Source organism: Tigriopus californicus, chromosome 5 (assembly GCF_007210705.1).
Source record: "Tigriopus californicus strain San Diego chromosome 5, Tcal_SD_v2.1, whole genome shotgun sequence".
NCBI classification, from domain to species: Eukaryota; Metazoa; Arthropoda; class Copepoda; order Harpacticoida; family Harpacticidae; genus Tigriopus; species Tigriopus californicus.
The window spans coordinates 5,355,590-5,372,197 of NC_081444.1; the positions used below are offsets into that span (position 1 = coordinate 5,355,590).

The 16,608-nt window shown below is 37.9% G+C and overlaps 1 protein-coding gene and 1 long non-coding RNA gene across 2 annotated transcripts; one reads left to right on the plus strand and one right to left on the minus strand.

The window, feature by feature from the left end:
• Window positions 1-5,434: 5,434 nt before the first annotated feature.
• Window positions 5,435-11,830, minus strand: LOC131881159 (FMRFamide-activated amiloride-sensitive sodium channel-like). Its single transcript, XM_059227937.1, has 4 exons — window positions 11,396-11,830; window positions 9,321-9,872; window positions 8,214-8,737; window positions 5,435-6,703 (listed from the first exon to the last, which is right to left on the minus strand). Exons 1-4 carry the CDS (start codon window positions 11,648-11,650, stop codon window positions 6,376-6,378), a joined length of 1,659 nt encoding a protein of 552 aa, XP_059083920.1. The 5' UTR covers window positions 11,651-11,830; the 3' UTR covers window positions 5,435-6,375.
• A 1,569-nt stretch (window positions 11,831-13,399) lies between these two features.
• On the plus strand, window positions 13,400-16,203 carry LOC131880930 (uncharacterized). The gene is made up of 2 exons (XR_009373309.1): window positions 13,400-13,741; window positions 15,846-16,203. It is a non-coding gene; the product is annotated as an uncharacterized LOC131880930 (long non-coding RNA).
• The last annotated feature ends 405 nt before the right edge of the window (window positions 16,204-16,608 follow it).

Sequence of the window (16,608 nt, forward strand, 5' to 3'; positions counted from 1 at the left end):
GTTCATTACTGTATTGATTTATTTTGTGTTCGACCAGTTAGTTGAGTTTATTTCTGTGGTTTTTTGTTTTTTTCCTAGTTTACATATGTTCTTGATTCCTTGCTTTTCTCTGTCACTTACTTCTTGTTTACTATCTCCATCTTNCCGACAAATATCAACCACACGTTGAAGTGTGTAGTCATCTTCGGGGATCGCCATGAGTTTTATTCGCGTGTCTTCATCGCGTAGACCCACAATTATCTTGACTTTGATTTGGTCTTCCAAGCATTCCTTTTTTTTTGCATGCTGATTGGAAATATTCCCAAGTTGGATGTTCCCGCATGTGTTTCCTTCAGCATTTTATGCAAAATTGCGATTGTATTTATCACAACCAAGATGATATGAACATCAAGGAGTATCATCAAAATCAGGGTATCCAACCATTTGAGTATTGCTCAATGAAAAACCAGACCTCAGTAGCTTGTTTGTTCTCATCATACGATACATACAATAATGATAAATGCCGATGTCAACCCAGTTGCAACGAAACCATTTATGAGATTGGAACGTCAGCCTTGACCTGGCCTTCCGAAAGTGGATGGTTTTATAAAGCAATAGAGCTCAATATGACGTAAGAACCTTCTTAGATGCGTTTTAAAGTGTCTGTCATCATTACTATAATGTCCTCAGCCCCTTTAACGACCACTTCAAGATAAAAAAGGATCCATTCAATTCATTTGTTACTTCTAAATGGAGCTTCCCATGGTGGAAAAAATACTATGAAATGGATACGCAAATATCTTTGGCTTAGAACATAATAATAACATAATGACATGAGCAGAAGGTTGTGCATGAAATGTCTAAACATTAAAAAAAACTATGGTCGTAGGTTGGAGCATGCCACTGAGTGATATCACAGTGATATCTGTTTTAGACTTGGAATTTAATGCGGGATCTTTATTCAAAACATTTTCTCCTTTCAGTTCGCCTTACAATGGCAATGAACCAATCAATGTAAAGGTTTTGGACAAAATCGAATTAGAACTTGCTCAACTAATTCGTGATATTCAAGAGAACCTCCTTCGCTTGGACTTCTATTTCTCATCCCAAAGTCGCACTGTGATTGAAGAAAACCCAGTGTATCACGATTTCTTCAGTCTGTTGTCTAATTTGGGCGGGGCTTTGTCATTAAGGATGGGTATCTCTTTCCTTGCACTTGTCGAAGTGATCGAGGTCATCATTGACTGCGTCTTGAGAGTCATCCAACAGCAAAGAAATAATGTCACTGGTTCTTCAATGATTGCAGAACAAAAACTCAATGTTATTACTACCATTGTTAACAAGCAGGTCAACAATTATGGTTTTTGGCTTTTAAAAGATTCATTTCATTTCTATACAATCGAAATATCCCAAGTTATCTGTGTGTCAGGGCATGAGACTCGTGTGAGTTAAATTTTACTTGAAGGCAAAAAATGTGGTCGGCATTTTACATTCTTTTATCTCAAAACTTGCAAACTGACCGTGGAAATAAGACTCATGACGAGTTAGAAACGATCAAAAATATACCATCAGAATTCCACTTAATACTCGCTATCGTATCTTTCATTTGCAACTGTAGATTTGGCCTTATCCAATTTCTTGACTAAATAAATAATAAATAAAATGATCAAAATCTTACGAGGCGAACGCACTCGTTTCTTTGATTTGTCACATACTTGAAAAGCAAACCGTTCGTTTTGGCTCCGTCTCCGCCGAAAATTGCTGGAAATAAGATCTACTATTAAACAGAATCATAGTTAAGAACTATATTCTACAAGAATGGATCGTCTTGTTTTATGAAAATGAGCTCGTTTATGGTCCTTAGAAGAAAAGACGACGCTTGTCAAGGTTGGCAAAATACATTAGACTTTGGACTTGGGCATAACAGTGTTGTGATTTGGCCCAAGCGTTATCATTCAAAACACAAGGAACATTACTACACGACAAGGATATTCTCGCTGTGATCCTTAACAATTGCAACTAAATCGAAAATTACATTGTTCTAATCTGCCTTAGGACTGAAATGAACTATTACTGAAATTTTTACTAGGTCTGGCACACAACTCCAACTGATTGACCTTGACGAGCAGCCCGGACTGGGAGACCTTGGTCCGGGTTAGTTTGTGACATTTGGTCACAGCTTTGGTCTCCAATTCCTTTCCCATCCAGTGGTCTATGCCTTACCATAACAAAGATTCACGTTATAGCACAATTCTGCAGTAAAAAAATTCAGCGAAGTCTCTTTCAGCGAAATTTCGATCACGGGAGATCTTGTGGGAAGAGAAAACATCAATTTGGTTCTTGCGGTGCCAATACCAATCCTTTTCAAAATCAAATGATCTTCAATGGCTATCTTTACTAAAAAGACAGTAACAATGTACTTACCTTTGATAAAGATTGTTTTACAGTATAATCGAAAAATCCCTTCAGTTGTTCAAGGAAGACATTGATGTGTTGAAACGACGAAGACATCTGAAGAGCATCAATTTCACTGTATACAATATTGGCTCTAATTTGCGGATATAATCGCGAGATTTGTCGGAATTGGGGAAAGATTTCAGTTAATTTTGACAACATGAGACTACAACTCAAGGAACCATGGTAGCTGAGTGGTCTAATGTACCCGATGAAGGCACAATATTGTTTCTCAGAAGGCATGGGTTCGAATTCCGCCTTCGGAGAAAATCTTTTTCTCTTATGCGAACTCTAAGAGAAAAATGAAACACTCTGTTGGGCCTTTTGAGGTTGATGGGGAAGCCATTAGCAATGTAGAGACTATGGCTAACATGCTTGGAGATCAGTTCTCTAGTGTGTTTTCAACCCGCTCATTGCTCTGAAGATGAGTCTGTTGAGATTGACATGGTTAGTCAAGCTGACGTTTAGATGATCTTGTAGTCACAGATCAAGATGCTTTAGAGGCCATAAGGGACTTGAGGCTTTCGAGCTCTCCTGGTCCTGATGACGTGACATCTCAGTTACTGATGAGATGCTCACTGGTTCTCGCTCCTGTTTTCTCGTACTTGATGCGTTGCATCTTGGATCAGGGCAAGTTTCCATCTTCACTAAACTTAGCTCATGTTGTTCCAATTTTTAAAGGGGAGATAAGTCGCTCCCCAGTAATTATAGGCCGATTTCTCTCACTTCGAATATTGCAAAGGTGTTTGAGAAGATCATGAAGTTCAAACTTGTTGAATTTCTTTGATATGCATGAAGTCCTTCTCCTAGCCAGCATGGGTTCCGAGCACATTTTAGCACGGTTACCCAACTGATTGAACATATTGAGCGGTTATTGAGGGACTAGAGAGCCATGAATCAGTTGATGTAGTTTATCTCGACTTTGCCAAGGCCTTTGACAAGGTAGATCATGGGCTTTTAGTTAACAGGCTCCATGAGATTGGGATCCAAAGCAAGGTTCTCAATTGGTTAAAAAGTTTCATTTCTGGTAGGAAGCAATTGTTAAGGTTGAGGGATCCCTTAGTGACATACATGATGTCAAGTCAGGAGTTCCCCAGGGTTCGATCTTAGGGCCCCTCTTTATAATATTCGTTACCCCGCTTCAAAAGCTTAGTATTACTGCCAGTCTCTCTTCTTATGCTGACGATACAAAGTTAGTTTCTGGTAGGAATGGCCAAGATTCCAGTAGCCTTGCAAAGGACTTAGATCGAATCTCTTCTTGGGTAACTGAGAGTAATATAGCCCTGAACGGAATGAAATTCCGCTCAATGACATTTGGGTCAACTCCTTTAAATACTCCACTCGTAGATAATGGAGGTAAAGATATTGAGCAGGTCTCATCTATGAAAGATCTAGGTGCAGTCCTCCAAAATAATGGAAAGTTTGATGAGCATATCCAGTTGAAGGTGGGTAAAGCTTTTCAAATGTGTGGTGGATATATCGCACGTTTAAGTCCAGAGATAGCATCACGATGCTAACTCTGTACAAGTCGATTGTCCAGCCACATCTTGAATATGCCTCACCCATTTGGGCTCCAATGAGTTCAGCAGGTTTGCAAAAGGTCGAGCAAGTCCAAAGATGTTTCACTAGGAACATCACAGGATTGAGAGAGCTCTCATATTGGGAGAGGCTAAAAAAGTTGGGACTGTACAGTGCTCAGAGAAGGTACGAAAGGTATCTGATACTGTGATATCCGGTGATGAGCATGTTGCTCATGCTCTTTGAATAATAATGTTAATTCTAGTCATGTATATAAATGTGTACTAGTCAGCAATAAAGTCAGTCACGAAGCGTACTCAACAGATACTGTACGTCTTCAAGAGTATCCATGAGCTTTGTCCCAACCCAGGATTTCGGGTCAATTCTAGTGACCGTAGAGGCTTAATGTGCGTTTTTGAGAGCACCTTCAAGTCTTCGAGAATCCAGGCTAGTTCGAACAATGAAGTCCACATCTCTTCTTTCTCTGGCTCCTTCATTGTTTAATTTGCTTCCTTTGATATTCTTAGGGAATACGTAGGCCTTGTTGATCCGGTAGCATCTTTCAAGTCAGACTTGGACAAATTTTTAGATAGCATACCAGATCAACCCTACATTCAACGACTAGCTCGGTCTGCCAACTCAAATTCGTCAGTAGACCAAATATCATATAAAATTGAAAGGTAATAAATAGACGAATTATAACCTTTCATTTTAATAGTGCTGGGGAATACATTCCCTGTAGCGGTTAGAAAAGCCCGTGAAAACCAAACCAAATAAAAAAAAAAGATCCAGCAAAATTAACAATGTTTCTCCTTTTGTTCAAATATGTCAAATGCGCCTTTCTAGTGAGTTTACTTTGGTTTCTATCTAAAGAAGAAGCGGAAAAATAGATTTTAACTTAATGTTAGTCTGCCTAGCTTGGTTTCAAGGGTTTTTTAAGGTTTACATCTCCAAAGACTTGGAATGACTTCACCACTCACTACATCCAAAACTACCATCGGTTTTCAATTCCTCAGTAGACAATTGTGCTTTCAAATTTTACATATTTTCTTTCCTTTTCAGCCCCTCATATCATGTGCTCTGAGTAGGAAATCAATAAACAATAAAGAATTCGACCGCTCACTTAACCAAATCAATTACCTCCTCACACCGAACAATATTTAACACGTAAAACTGTTATTCTTGCCAAAGTCTTTAAATCAGTCGAAGGAAACCAACGAATCTCCCTCCGTCACCTGACAGTGCTATTTTTTACATGACATCACCAACCAGCCCAAAGTTAGATAACTTTCCATGCATCCCTAGTCAAATCAAATGAGAGTTGGTGCCGTTGAATAAAGCCGCTCAGCTCAAGGATTACCAGGGGACACTACTATTGGCTTTTTTCCTTCTCTCAAATCATCCAGATTATTATTGATATTATATTTCGCCGGTCTTAGCACATCAGCAATGTCCCCGAAATAAATCCGAATCATCATCAAAAGAACGTGCGGCCTTCCTGTTAAACTTGAAATTCATTAGCAAAAAAACAATGTCACAAATTACCGTTTATTTTCTGCTTGCATACTGTAGGTTCAATTCTTTCAATTGTCATCCCCCCTGGGATTTTCCATTCTGTCCTTATTCCACAATCTGTCCAAGAATGTAACAAGTGTTAATTTCCTCATCTCCTGCCTTCGTTTTGGTGAACACAAGCTTTCTCTTATCCAAAAACTGAGGAATATATGCTCAAGAATATTCTATAGGTGCAAGAGGTATGCAAACTATTGGCATATTTACTGTTGTTGGTTCTTGAACAAATCATTCCAGAAATCAATCAATCAAATATTTACCTTTCAAAAGTCCCAATTTATGATAGCAATTTATTCCACCATTGTCTTACCTGATAACTTTCAATAAAGGCAAGGTTTAAAATTGATGAACTTTATTAGAACGATTCAAGTACGTGCTGCTCAAAAGTTTGTCTCACAATGATTCCTGAAAGCGAACAATCTAAAACCGGGTTATCGGAAAGAATGACAGAAGAGAATGGAAAGTATAAAATGAAAACCATCTCCTAATAATAGGTATTATAGCTTTGTCAAAGACCCTCCTTGGGGATATTGGACTCTTGTGTAAGAAGTTCATTCAATATGTTGCTTAACTTCTAGCCGTAAGTGTTCCGAGCATCTTTCTGATGATAATCTATATTTTGTACAATTCTTTTGGTTTTAGATTTCTCTTTGTGTTCCTGTTAGTTTTTCCGCTAATAACAGTTGGTGTTTCAACCCACAGCAGCCGATCAGAGGTGCATTCTTGAGCTCGCCGACTGACGCTTTGCTTTGTACAAATACATAGAATTAGGGATATTTCGGTCAAATTGAATTAAAATCTACCTTGAAAAGCCAAAACCATACTGTTACAATTGATAATAACACTGGGGTTTTACTCTTTAGTAATTGTAGAACCAGTTACATTATTTCTTCGTTTTTGGATGACTCTCAAGACGCAGTCAATGATGACCTCGATCACTTCAACAAGTGCGAGGAAAGAGATACCCATCCACAATGACAAGGCCCCGCCCAAATTCGAGAACAGACTGAAGAAATCAGGATACACTGGGTTTTCTTCAATCACGGTGCGGCTTTGGGATGAGAAATAGAAGTCCAAGCGAAGGAGGTTCTGTTGAATATCACGAATTATTGAATAAAGTTCCGATTCGTTTTTGTCAAGAACTTTTGCAGAGATTGGTTCATTGCCATTGCTGCTCGAACTGAAAGCAGAAAATGTTTAGAAAAAGTTCTTTCATGTCCCACATTCAATTTCATGTCTGAAATAGATATGGGTGTGATATCGCTCAGTGGCATGCTCCAAGACACGACCATATGTAATCTTTAATGGTTCTTCGAACCTTTGCAGAATATTTGGAAACTGCACATACAACTCTCTGCCGATAAACATTCCAAGCCAAAAACATGACCTCATCAAGTTCATGGTAATTTTTTCAACATGGGAAACCCGATTTATAAGAAGCACATGAAGTGAATCAATCCCATTCTATCCTGATTGAATCGCTAAAAGGCTCGGGACATCATTCTACACGGTGGTCATATTTTCTGGTTAAGTGTTTGCTCAAATGCCAAGACATCTAGATATGTTTTTCTTTGTCAAAGAGACAAAAGGAACAACTTTTGCAAAATACACATGCTTAAAAGTAGCTCAGATAAGTGTGTTAAATCACTTAAAGCCCATTAAAATGCACCATTGTCAAAAACGTAGTCAATCAGTATTAAACATACTCTTAGTTATGTATTGACGTAAAAGTTCATAAACTTATATTTATCACATGCTTGGTTATTACAACTTAAAGGTTGCGTTTTACGCCTTAAAAGATCGAAAAATGGCCTAATTTTGTTTCCAGTTATTCCCAAGGAATATGATTGTGTTTTTCAATCACACGACAAGAAATAATATTTCTCCATTTTCTTTAAGATTTCTTTAAAAGCAAAAAGTAGCAAAAAATTTCACTTAAAACTTAAACAAACATGGAAAATTGCTTTTCACTTTACTTAAGAGCCAAAAGTTACACTATCCTATCGTTTTCCTAAAATATCTGAACGATACCTGTGACAGTTCAATTTTCCAAATTGTCAATTTTTGCAATAATTAATTTCTACGTACTAGCGATGTTTTTATTGAACGTTAATAGAAATTTGTCAAAATTCAATATTAAGCTTGATTGAAGTTGCAATTGACAAGTATGACATCAAAATTGTGAATTATTGACATTAAGTAAGTTTTAAGTTATATTGCAAACTATATTCGGGGTTTTCAACAAGCTTCATAAAAGTGAAATATTTCCATTTATATTTTAGACATAGAAAAAGCTGATTATGTTTCTTGGCAATTGCTTTCAGCTATAACCGGAGCACTTTGCTGTCAAATTCGATGAAAATGCAATCTTTTAAAACGAGATATCTTATAGTTTGCTCCATGGGTTTGAATAAAAGTTTAGCTGGAAACGCAACTAAGGTTACTTACAACATCTATTGATTGCGTTTCTTAAAAATGCTATCTTTTTGTAGGTTTTAAGCGGATTAATATTCTAATGTGAGCTAGAATCCAAAATGATTTTTTACAAAAATTGTTCCTTTTGTTTCAATAACAACGAAAATCATTATTACAAGTCTTGGCATTTGCAAAAAATCTTTATCAGTATTGTGAGTAACGCCGTGTCTAATGAAGACTGACGCTTTTTTAATCTTATCTTCCAGGGTACTTACGTCATATTGTACTCTTTAGCTTTAAAATACCATCCACTTTCGGAAGGCCAGGTCATGGCTGACGTTCCAATCTCATAAATGGTTTCGTTGCAACTGGGTTGACATCGGCATTTATCATTATTGTATTTATCGTATGATGATTTTAAACATTCTACTGAGGTCTGGTTTTTCATTGAGCAATACTCAAATGGTTGGATACCTTGATTTTGATGATACTCCTTGATGTTCATATCATCTTGGTTGTGATAAATACAATCGCAATTTTGCATAAAATGCTGAAGGAAACACATGCGGGAACATCCAACTTGGGAATATTTCCAATCAGCAACTACCGGAAACTTTGCTGTTGTGAAAAAGGTCTCATTCCAGGAGCCAATACATTTAGATGGGTATGGTGCAGGTTGCCGAATGTTTTGCCTGATCTGCAGACTAAAACTCGTGGCTGCTCCCGGAAAAACATCCCTTCCCAATTCCTCAATAAGTGGAACCTCATTGGGTTGGTGAAGAACCACGCGCAGACCCACCTGCAATTGATTCGATGACTTGAAACAATGACGAAGTCATTACACCACTTACATGAAGAAGACATCAAACATACTAAATAGGCATATTTAGTCAAGTTGGACATAACATTTTTTTTGACTTATGATATGACGAAAAATTATTCCCACGAAAACAACCTAGAAGCGTGGGGCATGTGTTCAATCGTCTCCCCAGTTGTCATGGGTTCAAACCCCGTTGCCGGAAGTTAAACTTTAAGGGGAAGAGTCGCTAATAGCACAGCTTCTTACCATGATAGACCTTCCTAGTTTGCTTCTCCTATCCAACTTTTCCCAACGAATCTTTTCAAAACTGTGACCCACAGATAGAGGAAAATGGGCAAATTTAGTCATGTTTAGCATAACCTTTATCAGAGTTATGAAATGGCGAAAAGATGCTTCCTCTTACCCTAAAAAGAGTGCATAATTGTATTGACAAATTATTCCATTTCCACCATCAAAAGTAAGGTTAAACATATGATGCAACACATTTTGGAGGTTCCTATTCAACTCTTTAAGACTATTCTTGCCTCAAGCTCTATTGGTCTTCAAAGGTTCCCTCACTTACCTTGTTGTTCATAGAGTGCCAAACGGATTCATTTCGGGCAAGGAAGAATTCTAAACTCATGCCCTCCTCTGGACCAGCTCTAACTTGGAAGGACCCATTGTAATTGAATCCAAAGCAATTGCCACGAGAGACGGTGTTGATGGTTTGAACGTCAAAGTACCCTGAGCAAGGTCTGTGATTTATCGTGCAAAGTTTGACCATCACCTCACGCTCCATACCTATGCGTTGCCGATCAGTTTGTTGCAGTTGGCCGTAAACTTCATCAAATAAAGAATCATCCTCAATGTTGCCATCTTCAGTGTTAATCAGCTCCAAAAATTGATCTGGGCAAGTGATATGAAAATTCGAAGATTGGTTCAATTGCTTTTCACGCTCCATCTTCATGTATGAACAACCAGAAAGCAATCCCAACTGGCAATAGCGCGATAGATTAGAGCAATTGGTCGAGTGACAGTTTTCCAGATCTCTTTGCAAATAAGAACACTTGATCTTATTGTAAGGACAAATGGTGATAGCTGGGAAATATTGTCGAGCGGATTCTTCGACCTTTATCTGAAATAAGGAGGGTGAAATGTATGTTATTGGGCATTCCAGTTAACCTATGTCTTCACGACAGGCCCCATAACAGACCACATGAACTTAGATTGTAAGTAAGTAGAATAAGTAAAATACCGTTGGCAGTGTTTTGCATTTTTACGCACGTACTTTTTAAATAAAATCATGACAAAACTAAAGATCACAAAGTTATGAAATTACCGAAACATTCAAAACATGCTAAAATGAACGAAACGGGCCGAAATTGCCTTTGTTTAAACAAGTTCCATTTTTGGTCTACCTAGTACATACAGTATATTCAAGCTTAAAAAATAACATGACGTTCAGGCTTTGCTAATGTAATGATGATAAATTGAAGAATTGTAGTCCAATAGCGTCCACCGCCTCATCATTTATATGGAATGGTAGCTATGAAGCTTTTCAATTTTTGACATATTCTTGCCCTTCTCATTTCGTCATACTCATTGTTCATCGTATGTTTACTCACGTTCCATCATTTCGCATTTCTTTTAAGCATACCCCCTATTTGTGTTCTTATTCTTATTAGCCTCAATGACAGGTTTGTTGGTACTGCTGATTGTAGCCTACATGCATGTCATGTGGTATATTAACAGGCCTTATTCGTAATGGCCCACCATATCTAAGTTCCTTGATATGTGAGCGGGCATAATATATTAAAGTTATCAAGGTTACTAATCGGCGACGATGGGGTTAGAAGAAAAGTGTCAAATTACATTTAAAAAAAAATGTCGTTTATGTTTGGGTCACTCGAGGAAAATAAAAAATCCATGTTTGTTACTTTTGGCGATTTTTAAAGCAGTTTTTCTTAAAGAGTTCACTTTTGCCCTTCCCTGCAGGCCTGCAACTTCAATGTGAATAAAAATATTCAAACTTTGTTTGCATACCAAATAGAAAGTTGATACCTTTAATTGTCCTTCTCTATCCTTTGCTTAAAGCTTCTCTGTTTGCAAGCTGTTTCAGACTCAGTACAGCAAAAGTTAATTGGCTCCCTTAAAAAAGGCACCACATATTTGAAATTTGAAGGGTGGCTTGCTGGAATTTCTAATATCGCCTAGAAACGCCAATTCACTTCCAAGCGCTAATGAAGTTCCATAATAAACGTACAATTTCGTGAAGTGCAGATATTGCGCACGAAGAATGTTGCCCACGAAGTGAATAGATCAAATCGACGTTCACTTGGACTTCAGAACTTGCTCATTGTTCTAAACCATGAATTATGTGGTCAAAATGCTAGTATAGGTATATTTTTTCTTGACGAAGGCTCAACTCAAATTCTATATATTAATGAACTTTAGCTGTTTTTGCAATCATAAAAATTTAATTCCAAGTTGTTAGGCTAAGACATCCAGTTCGTTATTCAATTCTGCATTGTAAAAAAACAATTGAAAAGAATGCATGATTTAGCAAATATTTCTTTACGGCAAATTTCTTGCAATAAATGTAAGTCATGTATTTATTTGAATCGCCTCTCTTCCCATACTCAAACATGAAATACTCACTCTTGTGCCAATTGGATATTTGGTATAACCTCTCCAGACAATGTTGACTTGATAAACGGTGAGTGCCACCCCCAAGAGTGATAAGCACATCCAAATGTTGTTTCTTGTCTGGGATATGTTGCTCCTGTCTCTAGCGTGACTGAAGCCCGGAATACTGTGTAAATCCCGAACTGACTTCATTGCCACCATATTGGTTTGAAGATCCTTAGTTGATGGCCATCTATTCCTCAGGCTAAGAATCAACCGGGTCTTCATCTTGGTCTAATGTCTTTTTTAAAGAATGTCTTTGGTTTTGGGGCTATCCGTTGAAGAACTAATATCAACTGAAACTTGCATTGTCAGAGCGTTATTGAGTTGCCCTATCCATTTTGGCGTGGGTGGGAGAAAAATGGAAGCGGGTTTGACAAGGACCGCTTCTTCTAATTTATTTTCCTTCTTTGATAGAAGGTGGATCCATGTAGTACATGTTAAAGTTCCGAGCCACATGTGAGCGCACTGCATTTGCTAACTTTGTTTAAACAATGCTGCCTTTATAACTGAAAAGGGTATTGCTTCATGGAGATTATTTTGAAATTGTGGGATCCCTTATATAATCCAGGACTTAAATCATCCTCGTCATTCTGTTTCTTCAAATTCTAGTTTATACACGAAATAGCTCGCAAATATCATATATGCAAAAATACTTTGTTGTAATTTAAAATAGCAGATTAATTATACTATTATCTCACATCCATAAACAAACAAAGTTACTTTTTATAGAATAAAGTGATTCATCTCATTTTCTGACATTCAACACTCCTTTAAAAGCCAAAAAAACTTACCCAACAATATTTTAAGCATGGAAACAAGCATTACTTCAGGAAAGATATTATTTCAGAACTTTATCAATTAGACAGGATGTAATATTTTCCAAGAGGATGTCTCTAAATTATTTATCTAGACCTTAAACAAAAACATTGTAGCAAAAAACTAACAGTGCTGAATAAATGAGCCTACATGTGTAATCATAATATAAAATGTATAGCTTTCTCAGTTTTTGAGTACTTTGTACCAACCGTACATTGCCGTAGGATGGCTTTGGTCCTTGCTTGCTGTCTCAGGTTAGATAAAAAGTATTTTCGGGTATTTTAGAGGTAAATGGCAACGGTTTTAAAGGCTTGCTTTGGTTTTGGCACCATCAGTGCGCTATTTTTTATGTTAGACATAATTTTTAAGTGTTTTTCTTTCTGGACAGGGGTAGAAAAGAGTGTCCAAAAATGAAATGCCCACCCTTCTCATGCTGGAGTCGCGTCGGAGAGGGGATCAATTGGTGGAGGACGCCGGAGCAAGGGAGGAAAAACTAATGCAACTGATTAATTCTCGTACCAACGAGGGAGCTTCGAATGCCCCCTCAGGGAGTGGAAGCCTCCGCACAATATCCGTTGATCGAGCCATGTCAATTTCCAGTGCCACAACGTCTGATTTTGTGACCTGGAAGGAGGGTTGGGATAATTTTGCTTTGTGCCAACATCTTGCCACCCAATCCCGTTTTGTTTGGGTGGCAGCGTTAAAAAATTGTTTAGATGGCGATTTGCAACGATTCCTCATCCAAAAGACCATTGACGTGAGTTCTGACACCGATGTGGATGCTTTCACAATGGCCTTGTCCAAATACGTACGCGCCACAGATTATATAACGACTAGATGTCGCATTGGCCCGACCTCAGTGCAGAGGAAAATGGATTTTAAGTCAACAACTCCGTACACCAAAAAAGAGGAGGGTGACTGCGTGATCAGCAGCAACGACCTACAATCGCATTATATGGTCTGTGGTACGCGCTCATGGCAACCTTTTGTTAGACAGGATTGAATTTTATAAGGCAGTCTAACAATCGGGAGAAAGTTTTGACAATTTCTTCACCAGTCCGAAAAAAATTATCAGGGCCTGTAATTTCGAGGCTGGCCCGTTATGCTCCACTTGTAAACATGCGAAGATGATCTATTGTCGGACCGCATTGTTTGTGGAATAAGGAGCACCGTGACTAGGCACAGATTATTGACAGAGGTTGACCTGACTCTGGAAAAGGCAATCAACATATGTCAACGTGAAAAAGGAGCGGTATCATCCCAGAAGAATCGCAACACTAGAAATATTCAAGGTGTATCGGCGTATAAAAAGGGCAAGAAAACACTCAAGGCTCAAGATTCCTGCCCTCGTCGATGTGGATCATGTGGACGTAAATCGGACGGAGAATAGGATATTTGCTCTGCTCAGGAAAATACTTGTCACTTGTCAACTGCGGCAAAGTTGGACACTTCAGCCCATGTTGTCCCAAGAGAAAACGATCTGTACATTTGAAAGATTCGGTGAGATCTATGAGTTCGGGAATTCATGCCTCTGATAACTTGAACCTTGGTGTCGCATGATGCTAATTGCAGGGCATTAGTCGTTCCTCAAAAAAAGGAACGAATTACAGTTACAGTTACATTAGTCAAAAATAGTAATTCGTTATACCATTCCTCGAAAAAAATGTAATAGCGTTACTCGTTACAATTGCTTTTACTAAAATTTTAGATGAGCATTATTTTATGGTTTACCCCATCCAGACCATTCTTCTCATGAAGAGAAATAGAGTTTTTTTGACTCAAGCTATCCTAATGCGAAAAATTTGAAGATTTCTTGCCAACATTTTTCAATAATGAGCCTTAGCATTTCATCTTGACAAAATGCATGTTCAAAATGTATTGGATCATAATACTTTGAAGAGTCAAGATTGGGACCCTGGATGGGATAATGATTATTAAAGGTTTGAAACAATGTCGCAAAGTTCATGATAGAAAACAGTATTAGACATTGTGAAGTCGGTAAAGCTTCTCCGTAAGAAGTCCATCCTTTAAGTGAAGTGAAGTGAGGAGGCTTTGGAAAATTGAAGCGTCATATTCGAGCTAAAGATAAAGAGTCTTTTTCCGCGCTTGAGTCCAACTGAATTTGATTGAGAAGCTGTAAACACAAAGGTAGCAAATGCAACAAGATTCAAAACCAATAACACCTTCAGACCGGTTAAGAGCAAACACAATTTTCTACCCTGACTTTCTTTGATCAAAATATGCTAGATGGAATTGCTAAAAATGGCACTTTCTGTTGAGCTTTAAGGTTCTTTAGCTGTCACGAGATAAACAAAGAATTAAAGGCCATTCTGGAAGCTGAAAAAGGAACGAGTAATTCTTGTAGATTTTGGGTCGTTACAATTACACAATTTTAAGATGTAATGCAATATCAGTTCCTTTTTCGAGAAAAGGAATGAATTGCTGTTGTTTCGTTACTTGTAATTTCGTTAATAATGCCCTGGCTAATTGGTCATTCACGCTTTTGGTTCCTAATATCTTAAGTGATACTTTCTCTATGAATGCCCTTTCAGCTACATAGCCTGCTCTTTGTTAGAGTGACTTTGAGCCCCTTTTCGAAAGGCAGAAACCTACTATCAAACTATATTCGCCTCAGTAAAAGCCATACTATTTTAGCTTATTTATTTCTAGAGCCGATCGTTTCAGAGTACTAGTGTACATGATTGAGAGCAGACCAAAGATTTCAATCTTATTTGGTAATTGCAACGTGACCTCATTCTCATCTCCTTAGTACAGCTTGGTGTTGGTCTCAAATTTGACTTATTTGATTTATTTGACCAGTTCTTGTGATTCTGTCAAATTTTATTATGTGATATGCAATTTTGAATAGTTGGGGATGGATTTGTAAAATTCCCTTACTCTTGTAGTGCCTATCTCTAGAAGGCTGGAATGAACAGAAATTGCCAAAATAATTACTTGTTGAAAAAAGGCGAGGAAAATAGAGGTTGCATGATTTCAGTGGAATCTGGTAGATTTTTTTTCTAGCACCAAATCTAATGAAGGACGCAAGATACGAATGAAATCATGCAACACCCGCCACGCAACCTCCTCATGGCCACTTGCAATCGCTTCAACATGAACGCCCCTTCAACTGGCCCCGGGAAATCCGAAGAATTTTTTTATTGTCTCCTTTGCTTTAGCAACTTCTGTAAGCATAGTCATGTCTTGGCTATGTTGTCCAATGCCTTCCCACCAAAATCAACGTGTCATTCTGAGGAGCAAAGGCAATTGGGCGAAAGTAACCGTGGGGTAGAAAGCACGCACGGTAAAATTTTTCACCAACGAAAAAGGTAGCTTCTTTGATCTGTTAGTTGTGGACTAGGAATCATCCGTTGGTGAGAGGTTAATAGTTAATAACGCTATTCAAAAATTAATCGTTGATGTTGATAGCGCGTCAATCATTATTTTAATCAAACATTGTCCTAACATTTAAAACAACCACCAGGGTTATTATTGACAAAGATACTCAACGATTAAGCGAATTTCATCATGATCATCAACCTTGTTGTTAACACCGACAGGCACTTTTCCAGTTTCTTACTTACTCGGAATATTCATATTTTAGGAGCCTCATCCTGTCAAACCTGTGGACGAAGAGTTTGTCGCGGTGCAAAAAAGTTTAAACAAATTAAGGAAGCTTACTCATCGAGTGATATAAGAGATGACGAGAAACTAACAATCGTCGGTTCTTTGCTCCATGGCCCCATCAATGATGTCCATATTCCCCTCGATTTTCCAACAATCTAACTAACTTACCAAGGCTCGATAGAAAGCGGACTCACTCCTCCCAGAAACGGTCACTTTTTCCTTCGAAGAAAAGACCATACTCATAATTGCGCACTTTCGTCAAAAGTGTCCAGTTTTGTTAAAGTAATATTTATTATGTAAATTGTTATGGTTGTAATATATTGTACATTATGCTATACTGATTTAATTTTATCTTGGCAGACAATTTTGGCTTTGAAGTCATGTATAAATGAATGATTTACCCCAAAAAAGTAGTTGGGAGGGGAAAAGGTTTCCATGCTGGGATTTCATGGGGACAGTTGGAGACATAGATAACTTCATATATAGATCGATCAAGAGCGCTGCGATCGCATGTTTTCGTCTCAGCTGTCGCTGGTGGAAAAAAATATTTCATTCGTCGTCAAGCTACTTAGGACAACTATGATGCATATTTGAATTGTTGACGGCTCGTCCAAATTCAGAGTAGAAACCCCTAATAAGGCTCCTTGTCAAGCAATTGCTCTCGTCCAGCACGCTTCATAAAACGGGTTTGAGTAAGTTGTCCGACCACATTTTTAAGAACGAAATTTTGAAGAGGTTAA

Excerpts from the sequence above, each read along its gene's own strand:
- LOC131881159 (XM_059227937.1), bottom strand. The coding sequence starts at position 11,650 with ATGAAGACCCGGTTGATTCTTAGCCTGAGGAATAGATGGCCATCAACT. Across the intron at positions 8,738-9,320 it reads GGCACTCTATGAACAACAAG|GTGGGTCTGCGCGTGGTTCT; the intron begins GTAAGTGAGGGA and ends AATCAATTGCAG. Across the intron at positions 6,704-8,213 it reads GCTAAAGAGTACAATATGAC|TTCGAGCAGCAATGGCAATG; the intron begins GTAAGTACCCTG and ends TTCTGCTTTCAG.